This window comes from Festucalex cinctus, chromosome 2 (genome assembly GCF_051991245.1).
Source record: "Festucalex cinctus isolate MCC-2025b chromosome 2, RoL_Fcin_1.0, whole genome shotgun sequence".
Lineage (NCBI taxonomy): Eukaryota > Metazoa > Chordata > Actinopteri > Syngnathiformes > Syngnathidae > Festucalex > Festucalex cinctus.
Window position 1 is genome coordinate 16822800 of NC_135412.1, and position 22695 is coordinate 16845494.

The window sequence follows — 22695 nt, forward strand, 5'->3', positions numbered from 1 at the left end:
CACAGCGCGTCTTAGGGAGAATGGACGTGCTAATGACGCACTACGGGATTCCGTTGACGCGCAACAGCCGCAGCTTGAGCCCACGCACACGCACGCACTCACACACACGCACACAAACACAGCGATGATGAAAACGTGATAGTGTAGATTCTATAATAAGAACAGGAAGACACAATACACACGTGCCTCTTCGAGACACCACAGCTGGTAAAAAAAACAAAAAAAAAACAGGAAGTCACAGTGTTTTTCAGTGAGACTATATTTGGCTGTCTTTATTGTCTGGCATCTGAAAAGCAGAAGAAAAGAAGCAGTAGCAGCAGGGGAAAAAAATAAATAATTTTTTTACCAGAGGGCCCGTTTACGCACAAGGTTTGCCAACGTTTACATGGAAAAAGCTTAGCAGTAGCATATATTTCCTCTTTTTTTGTTTTTTTTGTTTACTGCATTTACAATGGACGTCAATCAGAAACATATTTTTGCTATCCAGGGCACACGCCCGCCCATCAAGATGAGGCAAGATGAGGCAGGTTGGGGCAAAATTCACAATTTTAAATGACTGCTTTTACGAGAATATCACTATTTGTCTCTGAAAAACTGGAGCCTAAGAAGTGTGTAGTTGTTTTTTTTATTCAACAAAAAGTCAATCTTACGGGGTGCAAATTCTCCGCAATCACAATGATTGACGTTGTAATATAATGTTTATTATTTACCCTTGGTTGCCATTTTCAGAAAACGTCCCATCCTCTTTTGTTGTACTGGTAGTAGGACAAAGGGCTTCACAAATCCACCGTCCACGGTTAATTAGAATTGCTAGAAACTCTCATTGAAGTAGATAACATTATCATATTCATTCATAGTTCTCTTTAGTTTAGTGTAATCCTATAAAACCAAAACATGAATTTTCAAAATTGTTCAGCCCTACCTAAGAGAAATGATTCAGACTTGAGTCGAGTTTGGTGGGTTAAAAATTTTTTTTATCGGCCTTCACACTCTATGGCGGTAGGTGGCGCTGTGGTGGAGCACTTACTATTTGCCAACCATCACTAAACAAGACGAGGGTCTTCTTCGGTTGAAGCCCCAAGGCAACCATCTTGTGTTGCCTCCGTTACTGACAAATTCAGTTGTTTCGCATATATCACTGACTATTAGTGCGTTTTTACCCCCCTTTAGGAAGTCATCATGAGAGCCTCTCAAAGAATAAAAATGGACTCCTTTCATCATTTGAGTTAAATCTAATCTATCGTGACTTGCAGAAGTTAGGTTTAAATTCGCCCCCCCACCCCCCCACCCCCTCAACACACCTGTCTGTAGTACAGCTACAATACGATTGTAGAAGTACCCACACTCAATACAGATTCTGTGTACAGAGTGATGAGTACTTTTGCCAACTGTCTTCAAGGCTGCCTGGTTGACTGTCGCCACACGGGGTCAGTGTCGAGCCTCTTGCTTCAAACCACTGTAGCAGAAACGTGATGACTGAATTCTGGAACGTGGTATAGTAAGCTTGTGTGAGTGAGTGATTAAAAAAAAATGTTCGTTTCTTATTTTTCCCTCTATTTTCCCTTTGTAGCATATTAGAAGAAGTGAAGTTTGAGTGTGACAGTTTAAAACTGGATTTGGTGCTGAGTGGCCACAAGGTACGTTTGTTGAGGAGACAGACAGGTGCTGGTTAAAACTAGTCTGTTGGCACTATGTTGATTTTGGGGTAATATGAAAAACTTTGAAGGCAAGTAAGTAAAATACATGTGGAAATGCACAGAAAATGACACCCAATTGTGTAACTTTTTATTATTATTGAATTTAAGTCGTTTTATGCGAGATGTCAATACACAAATTGCATATCTTTAAATTCAAGCGTGATTTGGGCAATTGGCTTATCAACTTGGCTTCAACATTCAGTGACGGTACTTGATTGGTGGTGCACGTCTTCTGTCTGTTCTGTAACTTGGCAATTGAAAAACAAAATATGCCAATGGAAAGATCACAGAACACTTTTGCTTCAACTACTAGCTAACACAGTTTCATCATCATACAGTCAAAGTCATTGCTATCGCACATTTCCATGGGTAAAATAATGCTTGAAATAGCAGACCGTACTCTCAATGTAAGACGTTGAGAAAAATATTCTCCACACAATAACGAGGTAATCCTGAGTCCTCATTGAGTTTTGCACAAATCTATTCTAAATGCTGATGCAGTCTATATGTTAATCTGGTACATACACACGGTGTCTTCATGCTTACAAAAGATGCATTCATTTGGCTTCAAATGGCACATCAGGCACTTAGATAGAAAGATTTGGAAAACTTTTTTTTTCTTCATAAGAAACCGACTGCTCAATGTTCACAGGGGAACATGATGCAGTGGTTGTCAGTCAGTTGGCGGTATCCATTTTCTGCTTTCCTGTCTCCCACAAAATACACACAAAACTCAGTTTAAACCTCCTAAAAGACTTAACCACAGGCACATACTGAACATAAGGCGCACACATTGATAAGCTCTCTATTGCCATTCTCTGATTGCCTTCGAATCTTCTTTCTATGCGGCAGAATGACAACAAATGCACAATGAAAACATCACACGTCGCAGTGTTCAACATCACAGCCATAATGTTTGTCATGATTTTCCACAACACCATCGCTGAAATGCGTCTTTGAAGAGTCGATTTTCAGGGGAGGAAAAGTCAGCCAAACAGACATAAACGTAACGCTGCTCAATCATTACAGTTATTCAAAAATATCGATGCGTTAGCTGCATTTGTCGTACATGGGCTCATTCCAGGATGCCAAATAGAGCAGAAACAACCAACACGTAACACAAAATACATCTGGCACGGCGCATTATTCATCAACATTTTACAGTTGTCACAATTAAACTAATCAATCAGCAAATTGGCAGCTATTTTGATCATTGTTTCGAGCCATTGTTTTAACTTAAGTTTGCATTTCCAACCAGACTTAATGTCATTTTTGGCAAATCTTGACACGTTGCTACTTACAGTTAAAGTGTTTGGAGCACATTATGAATTTGTTGCTCATTCAGATGCAATTTTACTGAGATGTGCCAGTTTCTTGTTTAATGTAATTTTGTCGTCCTTTTTTCCCCCTGTTTTGTTTCTGTCTTTTTCTGTAGTTGAGGTTGTTTCAACTTTACCAAACAATGATCTATTAAAAGTGATTTCCTTTGTGTTGGCCAAGACAGCGTCCAGAAATTCAAACAGCAAAATCATGGTGCTAAGTTTTGGGTCAAAGGTCAACCTTCTGTTTAGAATGAGAAAATGTTTGATAGGCACAGTAGTGACGGGAATATTCAAACTAAAAATCATTCTGTTAGCTTCGTTAACAAAGCAAAACAAAAACATTGTGATCATTTTATAGGTTCAACCATCTGATTTGGTGTCGTGAGAGCAAGCTTGGGTGGTTAAGTATTCTTTTGAATTATTATTATTTTTTTTTTTATGTTGACACCCCTGTGACATTTCAAGTTGAATATCGACTTCTTCAGTGCATTTAATGCACGCTCCCAGCGGAAGCACCGCCACACTCAGCCATCTCGCCCTCCAACACTTCAGCACAGAAACTTCATACGGAGCCATTTGAGTCATGCGGTGTCCTTCAGATTCTTCTCGAGTCGTCTGCCGCCTGACAGAAGCTCACATAGTTACAGTAACAGACACCCCGAGAGGTGGAGATGCTGTTCAACACGAGGCTTCTGATTTCCCTCCGCGTCTCTTTGAGCTCTGGTCCAAACTGCGGTGGAGGCAGGCCGTCTCTCTGCAGCACTGATGGTGACCTGCGACAGGAAAAATGATTTTTTTTGGCCCTTCTCGCTGTTGCATTGGCAGTTCAAACATGCTTGCTGACCGTACCTGAGGTGGCGACAAACGTCTCATGACAAAATGTGCACGAAGAGAATGGCCAGACCGATGTTGAGCAGGATGACCATGCAGATCATGATGGTGTTGGGGCTCTTGAGAAGGGAAGAACATGTCAGGCCAGGGACATTGCTACAACACATTCAAAATGCTTCTCTACAAAACAAGTCGGAAACTTCGTGGTATCTGCTTATGGCATAGACGAAACATCAGTGTTGCCAGTTAACCTTGAAAAAGGACTTTTTTACTTTCGTGATTGCTTGATTTCAAAAGTAACTAACTTAGATTTCAAATTACTTTATTAGTTACTTCTACAGGTCCTGGACTGGCTGGCAACCAGTTCAGGGTATACTCCGCCTACTGCCCGAAGCCAGCTGGGATAGGCTCCAACATCCCTGTGACCCTTGTGAGGAATAAGCGGTTATAATTCAACAAAAGATGCCTCTACCAAATCTAATATTGCGGTCTAAGGAACTGAGCAATAAAAGAAAAAGGTGGTCTTCAAAGCAGCACATACCGTCCACTTGTTATTTATTATACTTGTAAAAAAAAAAATAGTGACCACCCCGGCACAAACCGCCCCACCCCGCCTCTCGCCTTATACTAACTGCCTATGAGCTGTATAAGTCACATCTGTACGTATACCGTATAGTTTATACAGTAGTCCGCGCGTGAGGTGGGAGTAACAAGATGGCCGCCCTGTGACTTCAACGGCTTGCACTGGTGTGTATGGGCTATCGGCTATCCAGTCATATATACAGGTCAATGGTGATGGGTTAATTTAAAGGGGCAGTCAACCTTATACATTTCTTTAGAACAATATGTGACCTCACTAGTCTAAACATGGCATTCTTATTAATATTACATTTGTGGAATGAGTTATGCAGCAAAATCCAGCTGTTTTTATCCATCTCTCTTTTTGTCCATCATTTTGCCACATGTCGCCTGAAGATGACATCACAGTTGCTCAGGGCCAATCACATCTTTTTTTCTGAAGCTGAGCTGTGTTTGGTTGTTTCCTGAGACCCGAGCAACTGTGATGTCATTTTCACTCGACAAGTGGCAAAATGGCCGCCTTCTCAGATTGATAAAAACTGCTGGATTTTGCTGCTTAACTCATATTCCACTAACATAATATTAACCAGAATACTGACTTAGACTAGTGGGGCTGCATAGAACATGTTATTGTCAAGAAATTTTTTGGGGGGGGGGGTTGATTTCCCATTTCCATAAAAATGACAACTGGTTTTGCCAACACATTATTGTAAGTACATTTTGAACATGTTTGTCATATTTAAAGAGAAAGTTTTAATTTGAAAAAATAAAAGCCTTTTTGACTCAACATAAATAATCATATTCAGGCTTTCCCCCAGCATTGTGTTAGCCTGGCGGCCCACCTGGCTAAAGCCAACCAAAATGAAGTCTGAACAGAAAAAACGATGTGTGCATCGGCTTGTCTCACCTCCTGATCCAAAGACTCTGCAGTCATTTCAGAACTTGAATTCAACAGTGGCGCCTTCAGTCGGGCTTCCGCTCTGGGCTCCGCCTTCAAGGCGGGTTTGACACTGTTGGCTTTGGCTTCCACAGGCTTGGCTAGTGTCTTGGGTTCGTGGTTGGCCGTAGGCTTTGGGGATGGAGCGGGGCTGGGTTGTCGTTTTGGTGGCAGTTTCGTTTCGGAAGGCCTGCTCGCCTCCCACGGCTGCTCTCGATCCTGGACCGTCGGAACTCTTTCCATCTTGAGGTCATCGGCTTTTGAAATTGCATTTCCAGCTCTCGGGGCCACTTTGGGGCCGGGGTGTAGCTTTTCCTCTAGCTTTTCATCCAAGGCGTCTGGAGTATTCACCCGGGCATCACATTTCTGCAAGGGTTTGATCTCCAAATCGGACCCCTGCTCATTCTTGGTGCTGTGGCGGCTTGGGGTTCGAGAGAGGCCGCGACCGCTGGCGCCTTCTGGTGCAGTGGGAACAGGAAGAGGGACTGAGGGTGTAGTGGGCCTGCTGTTGGGTTTACTGCTACCTTTACTCGCTTTTTCGTCGTTCCAGTTGCCAGGACCGAGTAGCTTGGGGTCCTCCTTGATGAAGATGCCCGGACTGGGGGAGGGGGTGCGGGCTGGGGAGGAGCCAGGCATGAGGCAGTCCAGTTCGTTCACAACGGGGCTTTCAGGCGGCGTCGGCGCCGGCTCCTCCTCAGCCAACAGCGGCTCGTGTATGACGATGTCCGTGTTCTCGCTTCCCTCGCCGACTTCCGGCATCACTCGCTTCTTCAGATACTCCGGACCTGTGCCGGATCAGTTGAGTAAGCGTGTTGAAGAACAACCCTTTGTGTTGTTTGTCATCGCCTCTTTCACCTCTATCGTCATGTGGAAATTCTCGACAGTTTTTCCAATGTTATTTTCGCCAAGTAAAAGTCGAACATATATTCAGACTGTCCACGTATTGTCGCCTGCTAAGCATGTAGGCTACAGATGGACATTTTTTTGACGGTGTATTAGGGGCACATATAAATATATTTTCCACGTAAATTTGTGACTTTTTAACTCATTCACTGCCAGCACTGGAAAAAGGATATTTGACGTGTTCAGCCGTCAATGGCAGTGAATGAGTTTAAGTGGCAAATTTGAGACTTTCTAAAGATTTGTAAGTTTATAAAGTGGCAGATTTGTGAGAAAAAAAACTCAGAAACTTGCAAGAAATCCATAGTGTAGCTATAGTCTGGATGAGGTGCTGGCTTTTGCCCACCAGGAACTAACGTAAGGATTTGTTGGTGGTTATAAAATGAAATGGCAGAATTGAGATGGATTTCTTCTTAATTTAAACTTTACTTGTCATACGCAAGAGCTAGAGCAACAACACTTCCTGACCTCCTATCAGCTGACTAACACTAACCAATCAGAAGTTAGCATACTTTAGGTAAATGCAAGTGAATGACGGGGAACAACAGATTTGACACATCAACTTGGCTTCTTGCAAAAAAAAATAAAAAAAAATAAAAACATAAAATTCAAAACAAAACAATGTGCAAATAATTATGGAAACATAAATGTACAAGTAAATATAGATTTTAACAAATTAACTTAAATGCTTGATCCTCAGGTGTGGACCTGCACACCTTCGTACCTCGGAATATTGAAAAAAAAAAAAAAAAAAAATTATAGTGGCCTTAATACGCCGTTGTACATTTTTGTTTCTTACTGTAATTTTTTGATTACACTGACTAGATTTTGGGGGTGGGGGGACAAGACCTGGGGGAAAAAAAAAAAAAAAAGAAGAGGACACTGCTGCTTTTGTATGGATGTATTTGCGTGCATTTCCAGACGGGCAGTGAAAGTGATCTGACCGCCCCCCCCAGTCCAAATAAGATGCTCCTTTTTTTAGACATTCAAATGTGATGACCTCGGCAGCAAGCCTCAGCAGAGGATCTGCCAGGTCAAGCTGCTAAAGAGCACAGAAGTTAATTTGTCAGCTGCAAATGACACGTGAACGCATATATATTTTTTTTTCCTCACATTTGCATTTCTTTTGCGTGGAGCTCAGTTTGCATTTGAGTGATTTGGCCACATGGTGGGGGATAGGAAGGGGAAATGTCAAGCAGGGCTGTCAGGGGACGTTTTCATTCAAGGGTTAGCGTTTCAAGGGAGGGCTTCCGGTTTTGATGATTGACTGGTAAGCAGCCATTTTCAAAGCAGGTCCCCAATTTGCCAGCCATTTTAGAGCATTTTGAAGGCTCTTTCATGACATGACCCACAGAATAAATATTGTGCTTGGAGTTGACAAATAGAATTTTCCACGGCAGGTAATGAGGTCAGTAGGTTTTCAAGACTTTCAGACGAGGATATTTAATTAGGCTTTCAAGAGGGTGACCGTAACATCCAAAGCAACGTTAGCGTGATGATGCTGTCCACTGACCTGGCTGGTAGAAGGAAGGCGAAAGCTCTTTGGCCACCAGCCTGGCGATGCTGGACTCGCTGTTGGAAGCTTGCGCGGCCTGGTCGGCTCCTTCTGACTTGGCCTTGGCGTGGGTGGACCTGAAGGCCACACGTGAAGTCCACACATTATGCAGTGTAGACTCAAAGACGGACAAAAAGGAAGACACAACTATGCCACAAAAGTTACTCTTGACAGATGAATAGTGACCATTGGAGGCTCCTGGGGATTTGTTATGATTGACTCAGTTGACAAAGTGTAACCTCACACTCAGCTGAAAATAACCTCTTGGGCTGTGGGTTGCTTGGTGCGTCCCACTGGAACAATTAGACACTCTGTGACACTCTGAGGTTCTCTGTGAGACGTGAGCGTTCCACCTGTCCACAGCAGAAAATGAGGGAACACTGTACTCCAATAAATCAGAAGCCTCAGTTTACAGTAGCAGACCGGACTCTGCCGGGCCGGCGCAGAAGAGAGGCAAGAAGAGGTTTTGGACATATGCGTAGCGGAGTGACAATTTGGTGGTGGTAGAAAGTCCATCTAAAGTTGACGCCTGTTCACACCACATATAAGTGATGGCACAAGGTAGAGAGCTGGTCTCACGCAAAGTATTTCATTCAGAAATATGTGAATTAATAGCGGGCATCAAACACTCTGATTTATGTGTTGTTCTTTGCTCTAGAACAGAAAAAGGCTGAAGGCAAATTTAGATTAGATTAGACTAGATTACTGTGATTGGCTGGCAACCAGTTCAGGGTGTACCCCGCCTACCGCCCATAGCCATCTTAGGTAGGCTCCAGCACCCCCCGTGACCCTTGTGAGGAAGAAGCGGTCAAGAAAATGGATGGAGGGATTAGATTAGATTAGATTAGATTAGATTAGATTAGATTAGATTAGATTAGATTAGATTAGATTAGATGTATTGGTCCATGTAGCGCAATTCATCTTGGCTGATTTCATTGGGCATAATTGCACATCAGACAAAAAAAAAAAAAAACTAAACAAATAAAATTAAATCTGCTTGATTGGTTAAAAAACAAAACAAAACAAAAAAAAGGTCCCGGTCTGATTGGAGTGACATGGCAACGCATAGAGGCTGAAATCGTATTGTTTAAAAAAAATAAAATATATATATATATATATATATATATATATATATATATATATATATATATATATATATATATATATATATATATATATTCTACATTCATATACTGGAAGCATGGAGCCAAGAGAAATGCTACCAAATGAAGAGAACCAACTGTTGGGAATAATTAATATCATTTCATTTCATTTTTCATTTCATTTGTTTATTTTTAAAAATGGGACAGAACATATTAATGAACATTTACAAATGTAACTATGTGTAGGATTATAGCCATTTGACTAATTTGCATCCCTTGTCCCATCGGTAGGAAGGTGCCCAAAGTGGGGAGAGGATAGAGTAAAAGCAATAAAAAAAATAAAAAAAAAGGAGGAAAAAGTAAAAGAATAACACATAAAATACTATTGCCATCACCATAAAATACTTAGTTATATTACATTTCTATAACAAAAACAGAGCTGGAAAACTGCTTTCATTCAATGTAATGTTGACAGATCTTTTGCAAATAGCAATGCTCTCAGATGCTTAGAAAATAATGATATATTTGGCAATTCTCGTATTGTACTTGGTATGTAGTTCCACGTTTGTGATGAGCAATAGGAGAAGGTAGCTTGACCATAAGCAGTTTTCCTGAGTGGCACTTTACAGTCACCCCGAGAGCCAGCTCTGGTTGAGCGATTAGAGTTCCTCTGAACAAACTGTCATAATGGTGGTGGAGCTTTACCATGGGAAAATTTTGTAAACAAGGACACGGTCAGTATATTTGACAATGTTTTCCCAGTTCAAAAGGCCATGCTTTTTCAGGGTATGACAATGATGATATGTTGGGGTTTTTTTTGTCAAGTACTTTTAGGGCTTGTTTATAGACAGTTTCTACAGATTTTAATATTGTTACACAAGATGTCCAGCTTGATATACAATATAGCATATGTGATACAATATAGCATATGTTGCATGGAGGAAATGTCAGAATTTACAGGAGAAGGGGCCCCATTGCACTCCACCCCATTTCAGAAGAACACCTTTACGGGTATATAAACTTACGAGAATTTGTTTAAAAAAAAAAAAAAAAAAAGTCCACATCTCCTGTTACTGAAACAGGTTCCACACTAGCAGCGGATCACATCCACTTTAATGTTTCACATTTTAGGAAATCTAGGAAATTTCTTATATATAGCAGATTTTATTAGCTTGCATGTATCAACTGCATCTAGTTGGTGATTTCCTCCAAACAGAACTAAATGGCAGCCAGTGGCCTTGGCTGGTGCCTTGCCAGTTAATGACGGCCAAGGGAGTGTGGCGACAGATGGCCTCCTCCCGTGCACTTTTGCCTCCTAGGCGATATGTTCAGCAATGACAATTTATGGCAAATCGAAGTGGCAAAGCTTACATACAAAAGAATTTTCAGAACATTCGTACAGATTCAATTCAACTTACTGTGGACATTGTGAATGCCAGCAAATGGTAATCTACAGTGTCAGGATGATTGTTGTGTTACTGGTGTGGCAACACACACCTGAATTATTCCAATGGACTTTTGCTTTGCTTCTTATGTATGACCTCAAGATCCCTTGGGTTACTTTCTACATGCGGCAAAAGGCATCTAAGGTCCACTGCACCTCACTCACATCTTCCAAAGAGAACGGCTTCAAAGTCTTGTCACCAGCTGAGGCATAAATACCAACAAACCAACAACACATGGTGGAGCAACCACAGTGTGAGCACGCACACTTGTGAGGCATTGTCATCAAAAAACACACGCATTTCTTAAATAGACTGTCAACCTGTCAAAATGCAGCCGGGCCTGTGTTGGGACACGTAAACAAACAGCTCCTTCATGAATTCAACAGCTAAATTTTATTGGCATCCACATTTGAACCTCATAAATGTTCTGGTGGGCCTGACTACTGTACTTTTTTTTTTTTTTTTTAGTGCCAGATGAAAATTTATGTGTGAAAGTAACACAAAGTTGGGTGCTTGTGGTATTTAAAAAAAAATAAATAATAATCTTTTTAAATTCTATAGCATATTCTCAATTCTCATAGCATATTGTCCTATGTAGTAGTGTCACACCAGGAATGTTTGAATGGCTATGTATGTGATGTAATATAGATGTGTGGCGTGCACAGCGTCATGGTGCAGCGCACTCTTTGTAAGTGACACTCGGAAATGTTTGCGCACGTATGGGTATGTTTAGCCAGCTAATGGGCATTTTGTTAAACTCTTAAGGAATGAGTCAATAAAGCCCATTTAAGCAATGTAACCTTTGTCGTATCTTCACTGTTGGCCTAACACGATGGGAGTTTTCAAATATCGGAGAGACAAAAAAACCCCTCCTAGCTTAGTGAGCTAGCTAGCTGGTACAACAGAATACGTATGGATATATAAGTTTCCCAAAAGCAAAAAATAAAAAAAGCATCTTGGGTTTTGCAGTTGGCCATTATCCAGCGAGGGATCCTGGAGGTTCAAGGAAGTTATTTTCAACCAAAAAATAAATAAATAAACTTTTCTGTAAGTTGACGCGGTCGTGCTAACAGAATGGCCGCATACGGTGTTGGTAGACAAAAATATGTTTTCACAAACGTGAATATAAGGCTTGGTAAAGCGCTTTGGGCAACATATGGTCATGGCACGCCATTTACCATCAAGGGCAAAGTGGATTTTTAATTTTTGGGGACTATGATGTGTTTTCAGCAAAAGTACTATTAGTAACTCATTCAAGTTGACTCGTGATAATAAAGGAGTAAACAAACAGTGAATGTGGATTTTGGGTATGACCGTGCAAGTCTGAGTTTGAGTTATTTCTATATTGTTTTGTGGGTTTCACTTTTGTGGGGGTGACCTGGAATGTAACCCTTACTTTACTATTCTCTACTATCCATACTGGTAACTTCAGTGGCATTACTCTGATGTACTAGACTAGACTGTGCAGTACTTTACTCTGCAATACTGTATGGCTGAAGAAGTCTACAGTCTAGTTATGCTATGCTACGTTATATTTGTGGATTGTGCAAATGACTTGGGTTATCTGTTTTTTTTGTGTCATGCTGCCTGTTGATGGTTGAGATATTCTGTCAGTGTGGCATGTGCCACTAGATCTGTGTGAAGGGCGCTGTTTAACAGTGTGCAGAGTGTTAGCGGGTAGAGCCGATGTGAAAGAGTGACTTAGTTTCTATAAAAAGACGACTACATGCTCTTGAACATAACTACATTCGCCGAATGGAATATCTGATCTATCCAGCGTGAATTTAACCCTCATTGTTCCAGTATTGCTTTGAGGTTAGTAGCAATGTCAAATTACCCCGTATCAGCATTCTCAATTCAAATTTCCAAAAATAGCCATTCTTTTGAAGATTTCACATCAGCTCACGAATCCGTTTTGTTGCCAAACGTTGCAAGCGGCTGATGGTGGACCATCAAAAATTGCATAGATCAGCAGTACACTATAAGCCTGGCTGCACAAGTAAGGCTGTGTGGGCTACGTTTATACTCGACTCATTTGTCACCTGAGCACTTGCTTATGAGGTGTGTCATATTTATATCCATGGAACCATTTGACACCACAAGTGACGCAAGATGGACCCACTCCTGCGACCTGTAATTGTTAGCAACAGACAAAGCTTGCAGCGGGTGATGAAACGAGCAGTGGTTGGCTGCAAAGTTGTGCCTGCTAAATGCCAGTCGTTTTTTTCACCAGGACAAAACGAATCTTTTGATGTGTGCTAAAAGGATAAGTGCCACTACAGATGAGCTTCAGAAACCAGTTTGTGTGTGTATGTGTGACGAGGCAGGAAAATAGCGGTACGGTGGGGGATAATCAGCTGTTGCATTCCTCTGTGATTGTGATAGAGCAAGAGTGTGCCTGTCCTTATTTAGCCAGGGCTCCTCCGTGACAACAGGGCCCCCGAGTGTGCGTCATTTACGCCTCGTCCTGACACACAAGACCCCTTCAGACGCCCGTCTGCCAGCACATACGACAGAACAATGTCCACGCAGCGTCTGAACATTCGCGAGGCTGAAACACGGCTGGGGAGGACGAATCTGGCTTGCCATGCACGGAAAATGTCAGACATGTATTTTTAACCCGTCTCCACTAGGGGTGTTAAAAAAAAAAAAAAAATCGATTCGGCGATATATCGCGATACTACATCGCGCGATTCTCGAATCGATTCGATTAAAAAAAATCTTTTTTTTTTTTTTTTTTTTTTTTAAGAGCTCAGAATTTTTCATTCGGTAGTCTTACCGATTCAACGTCTTATCATCGTTGCCTTTTTTTTTTTTTTTTTTTTTTTTGTGTGTGTGAATCGATTTTTAAACTTCCATTTTTAATGGAAAAATATTCAACAAAACGTCTGACTTCGGGTTAGGATTCACACCTTGAGCATGGAAGAATGTTATATGAACGGAACATTAAGCCTTAATATTTTATTTTAATGCTGTTCAAACATGAAACAGATTACAACCTCTATAAGACTGAAATTTCAGATAAATAAATAATACATTTTCATATAAATCTTACACTCTACAAGCTTACTGATTAGTATTTTCTAAATTTGAATGAAAAAAATCGCAACAATCGACTTATAAATTCGTATCGGGATTAATCGGTATCGAATCGAATCGTGACCTGTGAATCGTGATACGAATCGAATCGTCAGGTACTAGGCAATTCACACCCCTAGTCTCCACTGACATGAGATTACGGGTAAGAATGAAGAAACCTAGAACATATGTTTCATACACCCCCACAAGCTTACATAACAATATCATTAAATGTTTGTAGGTTCACAAGAAGAAACAGTGAACAATTCTGAGGTACACTTGTAAATCATCTTTCCGTATTGAAATGAATGGGAATGCCATTAATTCGTTCCAGCCTCCACACAAAAGAAATATATATATTATTATTATTTTTATTTTTTTATTTTTTTTGATGAGGACAGTGACACTCCATAGTATTGTACTTAATCGGAGCATAGCTTCCCTATTTCATCCTCACCTACACATGAAATTATAAATGTGATTAAATACTGTTGTAAAACACAATATACTGCATGTATGCTAGCGCCAACATTCAACCGCCATTTTCCGACAAGAAGTCAGGAAACTGTAGTTGTGTGCGGTTTGAAAACTGAGGCGCTGACGTATGGACATAATGCTGGTGACGTCATGATGTGCAGCCTTTGGTTGGCTCTCTGCTATTGATCCAAATTGAGCACCGGCACCACAACCAAAACAACACTGGCACCAGCTCAGTTTGAAAAAGTGTATAAAGTCAGAAGGGTCCACACATTGTCAGTGGCTTTTAAAAGCAGCAATCCACGCGCTTCCATAACTCTTGTGTAGTGCTTATACATGAAGGGAAATATTTGGATTTCTTTGTGCCGGGACAAGAGTCTGTAGTCCGTCATGCTGTAAACAACAAGATCATTTCAGGTGAAGAAGCTAAAACCACCTTGTACGGTCACAGATGGATTGTTGACAACAATACAGCCAATTTAGAGAGAAACAGAATAGCTTGCTCAAATTCCAAAGTCTTCTTCAAGTACTCCCTCCAGACGTAACGTCACAATGAATGAATTGTCCCTTCACAACTTCACAAATGCACATGAAATCAGAAAAGGAACTTGTAGGTTTTTTCTGTTCTATCTGTTGGTCATTGTTTTTCATGTTTCTTGGACGGGTTGTACTTGATAAATCATTTTTGTTGCTCTGTACTTCTGTGCCCTGTTCGATGACAATAAAAAGCCATTCCATTCCCTGTTTAAAATCAGCACTACAGGTTTTCTCCTTGGAGGCAATCCTCCTGGAGTCTAACACACTTTCCCAGCCATGACCTCAGTCACTCTGGAAGGATTTTTCTGGGATCTGGTGTAGCTCGAAGCAAATGCTGAAGGATCGCTTTGTAGACTCTTTCCTACTCTAATCAGAGGCTATTAAAAACAACGTAGATCTCATTTTAGCTTGACAATTGATATATTTACTGTTTGCGAACACAAAAGTATGGCATCATTTCACTTCTGGTGCATTATTTCTCCATCAAATCATCTGTAAGCCAGACATCTAAAGGCCTCGATACACCAATCCGATGTCGGTCAAATGTGCCTCCCCCTGTGGCATTGGCCTGGCCGTCCGCACGTCGCGCTGGAAAAATGACACAAGTACACACCGCAACAGACAGTCACCGACGCCAATTATTAAGTACCTTGTGCGCATGCGTGAGAACTAATCCCCCTCCTTACCATCGGCGACGGGAGTCACTAATTCTCACTGTTAGAAAAAGGCAACCGGAAAGCTCTTCCGGGGGCGGGATATGAATATGTAAACAATGCATTCTCACGACATATTCCCACATGAAGCACACAATCAGGTGCTTTACAGAGTATCATGTACTATAGAAGTTTACATTACATCCGATATATCATCCATCCATTTTCTTAACCGCTTGCTCTTCATAAGGGTCGCGGGGGGTGCTGGAGCCTATCCCAGCTGGTTTTGGGCAGTAGGCGGGGAACACCCTGAACTGGTTGCCAGCCAGTCGCAGGGCACACAGAGACAAACAACCATCCACACTCACAAACACACCTAGGGACAATTCGAAACGCCCAATTAATCTGCCACGTATGTCTTTGGAATGTGGGAGGAGACCGGAGAACCCGGAGAAGACCCACGCAGGCATGGGAAGAACATGCAAACTCCTCATATATCATAATCATATAGTGATGAATTCATCTTCTTTTCTTTACGTCTGAACACGAATGATGATAATGTGCAAGACGAGCGATATTGTAACACGGATTTACTGTAAGGCTTACTGTTTATCCTCATTCTTCACGTCCTGTTCTTGGCCCATGCGCTGATTTGCTAGCTAACAGACAATGACAATGATCAAATGCCCCGACGCAGATTCAACATGTTGAATCTGCCGAAAACGCTCCACCGACTTACCCAAACGGGATCCGATGTTCCAACGGTAATTTATATATTAAACAGCCCGACGCTTCCCGACTCCCGACGTCGGATTGGTGTATCGAGGCCTTAAGGGGCTTGTTCTTACCTTGAAGCAGCAATCTCCGCCTTCTGCTTGCCGATGGCGGCGGCCCGCTGAGCTCCTTCCACAGCCCGCTCCACCTTCTGTTTGATCTTGGTTCCTTTCAGTTGGATCACTCTCTTCTTCACAGCTTTCACCAGCATGTTGTTCATGTACTTGCCCTCTTCTTTGCCGCCCTCGGCGAAGGTGGTACAACCATAGCCGTGTCTTTGGTTGTTAAGCCACTCGCCTTCATACTTAAGGCCACTGGACCTTTCGCTTATTCCATATCCTGAGCGCTTGTCGTTCTTCCATTCGCCCATGTAGACTTCTGTGGTGGTGGCATCGATGTCTGCCTCAACAGGGGGGAAGTCTTCTGCGCCAGCCAGGCTCTCGTCTCCCATGCTGATGGTGGAGTTGGTGTCGCTGGCGTTGGAGCTCAAAGCCGATTCCGTCCTCAGGAAACTGATCTTGCTTTTCTGGCTGGACAGCGAAGTGCTCGAGTCGGATTTCTTCAGCTTGCCCAGCAGAGAGCTCCTGCGAAACAGACCTTTCTTTTTGGGTTTCACTGCCTCGGGGTCCACCTGGAGAGTGAGGGCGAAGCCTCCCCGTGATGGTCCCAGTTGGGCAGGGTTGCCAACAGGAGTCTCCTCACCAGACACACTTGTGGTGGTGATGATGGGGATGTCTTGCTGCAGGACTGTGCCATTGCTGTGCTCGCTGCGTAGGGAGGTCAGGGAAGTCCGGAGAGGAGAACGAACGACAGCTGCCATGCCATACGGGACGCTCTGACGGACACCATAGCCATGCCGCATGCCGCCCGTGAACTGACCCTGGAAAGTACCTGAAAACATATGATTGGAATTGTTCATTATAAAGCGCTGAATCTCCTATCAAATGAAAAAACAAGATCTGAGGTAATAAAGTAAGCCCTAATTAACCAGGTGGAAGAGTGGGAGTAAGAGCTAGAATGCCATTGCTTCGATTCCAGTTTGCGACCTTTCTTTATGGTGTTTCATGTTTATTTAAGCCTTTGTGGGCTTCCTCTGTTGTGGTTTTCTCTTGAAACCAAAAATATATTGTGTGTCCCTTGACAAAGTTGCCAACACAAAATGTGGATCTAGTGGTAGTGAGGGAAGATTCAATAGGACAAAGCAAATACATTTACCTCTATGTATTTCATCCCTGTGGGCTTTTCCTCAAATTAGTCAAACAAATCTGACAATATAATCTAAAAGAAGAAGAAGGAAAATAGGAAGTATTCCAGGCCAGCCTATGGGGTAGATGACTTCCGACTTCCGACTTCCGTAAGTCACACACCTACGCTGTTTCCGGTTACTGTTATAGACATATAGACCGGGTCCCAATACTCGCACTGCCACCCTTGTGCCCCTTAATTGCGCGTTCCCGTTGATGGGTGTGAGTGTGTATGGTTCTCCAAAGCACTCTGAGACGCACTCTGAGAACTGAGACACCCTACACGCTCGCACCCATTAACGGGAATGCGCAATTGAAACAGCGTAGGAGTGTGACTTACAGAAATCAGAAGTCCTGCCTCCTCCGTGGCATATCCCCCATAATCCTGCGTTTTATGCCTACTGGACGTGACAGCAGTAGGTTCGTTTCATAACATACAGAACATCTTTTCTGCGATTGGCTGGCAACCGGTTCAGGGTGTACCCCGCCTACTGCCCAAAGCCGGCTGGGATAGGCTCCAGCACCCCTGCAACCCTTGTGAGGAGTAAGAGGTTAAGAAAATGGATGGATGGATGGATGGATGGATGGATGGAGTACATATTTTGGCATGATTATATTGTGAGATAAGTTTGTTGGTTGTGGGGAAAAAAACAAGATTTGTTTTCCTGCAAACATAGTGATCATTACAGTATTTGTACAATATTTTATGTTATCCAATCCATTGCTCTTGCGCTCTCTCTCCATGTATTATGTGTTTAAAAATGTGCTTGTACTATATTAAACATGTTTAAAGACCTTCAGTTATGATGTGCTTTAAATACTATAAAACATGCCTAAGAAGTATTTAAATAGGGTGTTTCTTTAGAAATTTCTGTTATTGGTGGTGGTCTGGAATGTAACCCCTGCGACGGACGGGCACAGTTCCTTGCACCTGAATTTGAAGTGTTAGCTATTGATTTTCTAACACGTACACTGACCAGAAGGGGCTCAGTAAGTAGATCCAGCATCCTATTACCTTTGGGCTAACCTCATTTGGCCTCGTTTGACTTTGTTGGATTGTTGCGTGGGAGTAGTTTTAATGTACACGGACAGACTTTATTGTAATGTAGATGATGGCAAGTAAGAACAGCGTTTTTACAATCTGAAGCGTTGTCAGCTTTGACTCCCTCAAAATATGTCAGCATTGTGTAATGTTTTGCTCGTTTGTGCCAACTCATGAGAAATTAGTCAACGAGTTGTTCTCTCTCATACTAAAATGGACTTGCGTGGATTAGAGTGATAGCAAGGCGGCCGAGAGGCCAGCAGGGCACGCAAGGGGGGCTTGGGGCTATTATTACACGCATACATTTGTTAAAGCAGCCCCACCCCCCACAGCTGATGAGTCAGCTGTGGAGGGAGTGAAAACAGCTGTTTTTTTTTGTTTTTTTGTTTTTTGTCCGTTATTTCCCACAGACACATTAGTGCCATTCAATATAAGTCATGGAAATGATAATTTTCTGAAAGGTCTTTACAACAAGATGATACAGTAGCTACTAGACTTGTCCATTTATTCATTCTTTTTCAATGCTGTTCTACTTTTAGCATCTAGGTTACACAAATCCAACAAAAGTGAATTACAGACCGTTGAAATGTTATACGTTAGCATAATACCCCATGAGACTGGGTCAGATGAAGGAATGGTGATTTTAGTATTGTGCTTAATTGGCATGTGAGATTTGACACATCCATACATTCTTGGGAAATCCTATTCAGAGTAGCAAGGAGCTGGAGCCTATCCCAGCTGACTACACCATGGACTGGTCGCCACTGAATCACAAGTTACATTTGGCGAGGGAAAAGCGTTCACACTCACATTCATGTTCACATTGTCCAGGTTAAAAAAGATGCTCTTTTCCCTCTTCCAAATTATTATTATTATTATTATTATTATTATTATTATTATTATTATCATCATTATTATTATAAATAATGTTTTCCAAAATCTTGTTCTTGAACTGTGCGCTCTTTTAGACATTTGACTAAGCTTTTTTGATTATTTACTTTGCTTTTAAATCTCTTACATTTTTTTTGTAACTGCTATTTAATGTGCTTTAATTGCAGTATGTGAAGCATATTGAGTTAAGTTGTGTGTGAAATGTGCTATAAATCAGTTATTCTAATTACCCCCCCATATATATATATATATATATATATATATATATATATATATATTTTAGGTGTCAAACTCTGGTCCTGCATTTTTTTGGATATTTCCCTCTTCCAACACACGAGGGCTGGATATTGCCAACAACCTCACGATATGATACGTATCGCAATACATATGTATCCCAATACATGATCTTCAAGGCGATACGTATCCCGATATTTTACATGAATTTACTTGCATTTTATTATAACAGTTCTACGTATACTTAAATGATATGTTAATTATGCTGGATGGCAAAAATGTTTTTGTTAGCAGCTCTTCTGGTTTACGACCAAGCGGCATGCCTGGTCTAAATGTGTACGCATTGCAGAGGAAGGAGCAGCTTTCACAGAAACTTTATGAATAGGCATGAGCTGATATGAGAAAAAATATCAAAATATTAAAATTACAGCTCTAAAATGTGCTTATTTGAAATATTTGGGGGAATAAAAACAGCATTTTTTTCATGTAACATATTTTATTTAATTTTTAAACAAACTATAGGAAAATTGGAACATTAAAGAAGCATGTACCATGTTAAGTTTATAAGTAAATAAATGTTGATATTCTTCCTCTGTTTGAATTTTTCTTGGCAAGACACAGTGTCCAATCACTGGTGAGCGAGTTTTAAAACAAACTTCACACACTTTTTTTCTTTTTTTTTTTGTAAGTACAATGCAAACTAAGGCACTTGTGTCTCTTTCCTTGCTCAGCGACTTCCGTACGCTCCTCCTGCACGTACACTAATTGAAGGCAATTAACTTCAAAGACGCTGCTGTTTTTTTTTTTTTAAGGTATAATGCAAGCTGCAAAGGCACCCGTGTCTCCTCTGCTCCCACTTCTCCTGTGCAACTTCAAAGAGGCTGTACAGCCCATCGCATCGTTAAATTGCCTATTTAAAGTTAACAAGCAAAAGTGATTCTGATGCCTGCGTATCGATACGTGTATTGTAATGAGGCCCGCAACGATATATTGCCGTATCCATTTTCTTTTAGCACACCCCTACAACACACCTAATTCAAATGATCAGAATCATTATCAGGGTTCTGCAGAGCTTGCTGATGAGCTGATCCATTTGACTCAGGTGTGTTGTAAGAGGGAACCATCTAAAACATGCAGGCCTGTGGCCCTTGAGGACTGTTGTTTGAGACCTGTGCCCTAGGTACCTTGTAGGTACCGTCAATATATTGTGCCGTAAATGTCTAAACAATGTGAAAAAAAAATTGTTTCCTATTAATTCCCCCTGTATGATACTCCCCTCGATTTGAATCTTTTAGTTTTTTGTTTTTTTTGTTTTTTTAAATAAAAAAGGGGTGTTATTTACAGGATTTTACAATACTTGTTAATTTTCGAGTATTTCACACACACACACAAAAAAAACCAGACCCGTATGCCCCCAGTGGACCTCGCAGCATAGTTCGGACAAACCCGATCTCGGTTCTTTTGCTACATGAGAACAAATTAAATGTTGGTGTTAATCTGCAGCTCTTACCTCCATCGGCGTAGGTTTCAGTTCCGTAGCCGTCCTGAAGTCCGTTGTTCCACGTCCCCTCGTACTTGGCCCCGCTGCCGACGCTGATGCGGATGCCGTACCTCCCCTTGAAGCCGTGAGTCCATTCCCCTCGGTAAATCCATTGGCCTTTGGTTTCCACCCCGAGACCGTGACGCTTGCCCTGTGACCAGTAGCCCTCGTAGGTGTTCCCGCTGGGCCAGGTGTAGACCCCCACCACCTCGAAGCCGTAGTTCCAGGACCCCGAGAACTCGCCCTGGCCTTTGGGGCCGGTACAGATGCCGTGGCCGTGCGCCTTGCCGCCCTCCCAGCCGCCACAGTACGCGCCGCCGTCGTCGAACTCAAAGCGACCGCCGCTCATGTCGCAGCCCAGACCGACGCTTCGGAGCCTGGCTAAAGATTAAAACCCCCTTCGGACCCAAGCCGCCTTCCCCTGACATCCAAACTGCGTGGAGATTTCCCGGCCGCTCAACTTGAGTGGGCCTCCGCTTGGTCTTTGTGGTTCTCTCAGCGAGTCCATGAAGATTCAGAAAGAAACTTCTTCTCCGCGTTGAAACCTAGAGCTGATCAGGAATTGTATGGAGTGAGTTTTGTGGTTGTTTCCCGACAAGCCGAAGGTCTTTCATGGCTTTCCAGGTGGCCACAGAGAGAAGCCTCTGTCCCCCTTTCCCTGACACACAGCAGTGTGTCTCCTGATTCGCCCTGCTAGGGGAAACAGTTGAGCACACCTAACAAGGCGACACGGACGGACACACACACACACGCACGCACACCCCGACCCCACGCACACACACCATTCCAAAAATACGAGCCAATCCGTACTGTGCTGCCTGCAAGGAGCCATGCCAGAGTCTTCCTCTTTGGGACGGAGGCGCATGCCTTTGCATTGCCGACTCCACTTTGGGAACACTTGTCACTTCTTTCCTCGCTGGCTGCTCAACATGAAGAGGTTGGAAAAAGTGCACAAATAAGTTTTGTTCATGGTTGGTTCTAGGTTAAAGTTCACCGTTTAAGACATATTGAGACGAATTTGGATCAAAGCCAACTGTGATTTAAGGTCTTTCAAAGAGGTCTGTCAATTGATCGCAAAACTCCAAGAAAATGTTATCTTCATGTAATCTTCAACATTCTGTCGCCAAACAGTGAAATTTCCCTCGTAAAATGTGCCCCACCTGAAAAAATTAACCCTAATCAAAGACCGGTAGCAATTGGAAGGCTTTTTGAAATGTGACCTTTTCAAAAATACATCAGTCACATTGGACCCAAATGGACCCAATCAAGTACTGTAATTACTTGTATGTTGCATATTTCAAATGTTCATGAAACCCGTTGAAAACCCTAACCATAATCAATGTTGAGCCAGGGTTTCAAAGTCGGGACAAGGTTTACAAATCAGGGTTAGGGTTTCAACGTATGGGTTCGGATTTCAATGTAAATGGTAAATGAAGTGCAAAAGTAGGGTCAGTGTTTCAAACTAGGTTTAGCATTTTTAGAGTAGGGTTTCAAAATGAGTTTAGGGTTTCAAATTAGAAGTAAGGTTTCAAAATAGCTGTTAGAACTAGGGATATGATTTTAAAAGAGTGTTAAAAAGTGGGCTTTGGGTTTCAAAGTCAGGTTTCAAACTAGGGTAAGACTGAAACTTTTTTTTTTTTTTAAGTTAACTAGTGTTAGAGTCAAACTAGGGTTAAAAATGTATGGTTACGGATGGTTTTAATTAAGTGTAGACTAGTTTCAAAGTATGGTTTCAAACTAGGGTTGGGGTTTCAAAGTAGCTTGGTGTCAATATGGTTTCAAACTAGGGGATTAAAGTATGGTTATGGTTGCAAAGTAGGATTTTAAGAAAGTATAGAGTTTCAAATTTTAGTTTC

General features: G+C 42.0%; 1 protein-coding gene across 1 annotated transcript; it reads right to left on the reverse strand.

The window, feature by feature from the left end:
• Positions 1-1778: 1778 nt before the first annotated feature.
• jph2 (junctophilin 2) lies at positions 1779-21515 on the reverse strand. The gene is made up of 6 exons (XM_077513387.1): positions 20810-21515; positions 15963-16779; positions 7780-7898; positions 5337-6151; positions 3869-3969; positions 1779-3792 (listed from the first exon to the last, which is right to left on the reverse strand). Exons 1-5 carry the CDS (start codon positions 21186-21188, stop codon positions 3889-3891), a joined length of 2211 nt encoding a protein of 736 aa, XP_077369513.1. The 5' UTR covers positions 21189-21515; the 3' UTR covers positions 1779-3792; positions 3869-3888.
• Positions 21516-22695: the final 1180 nt, after the last annotated feature.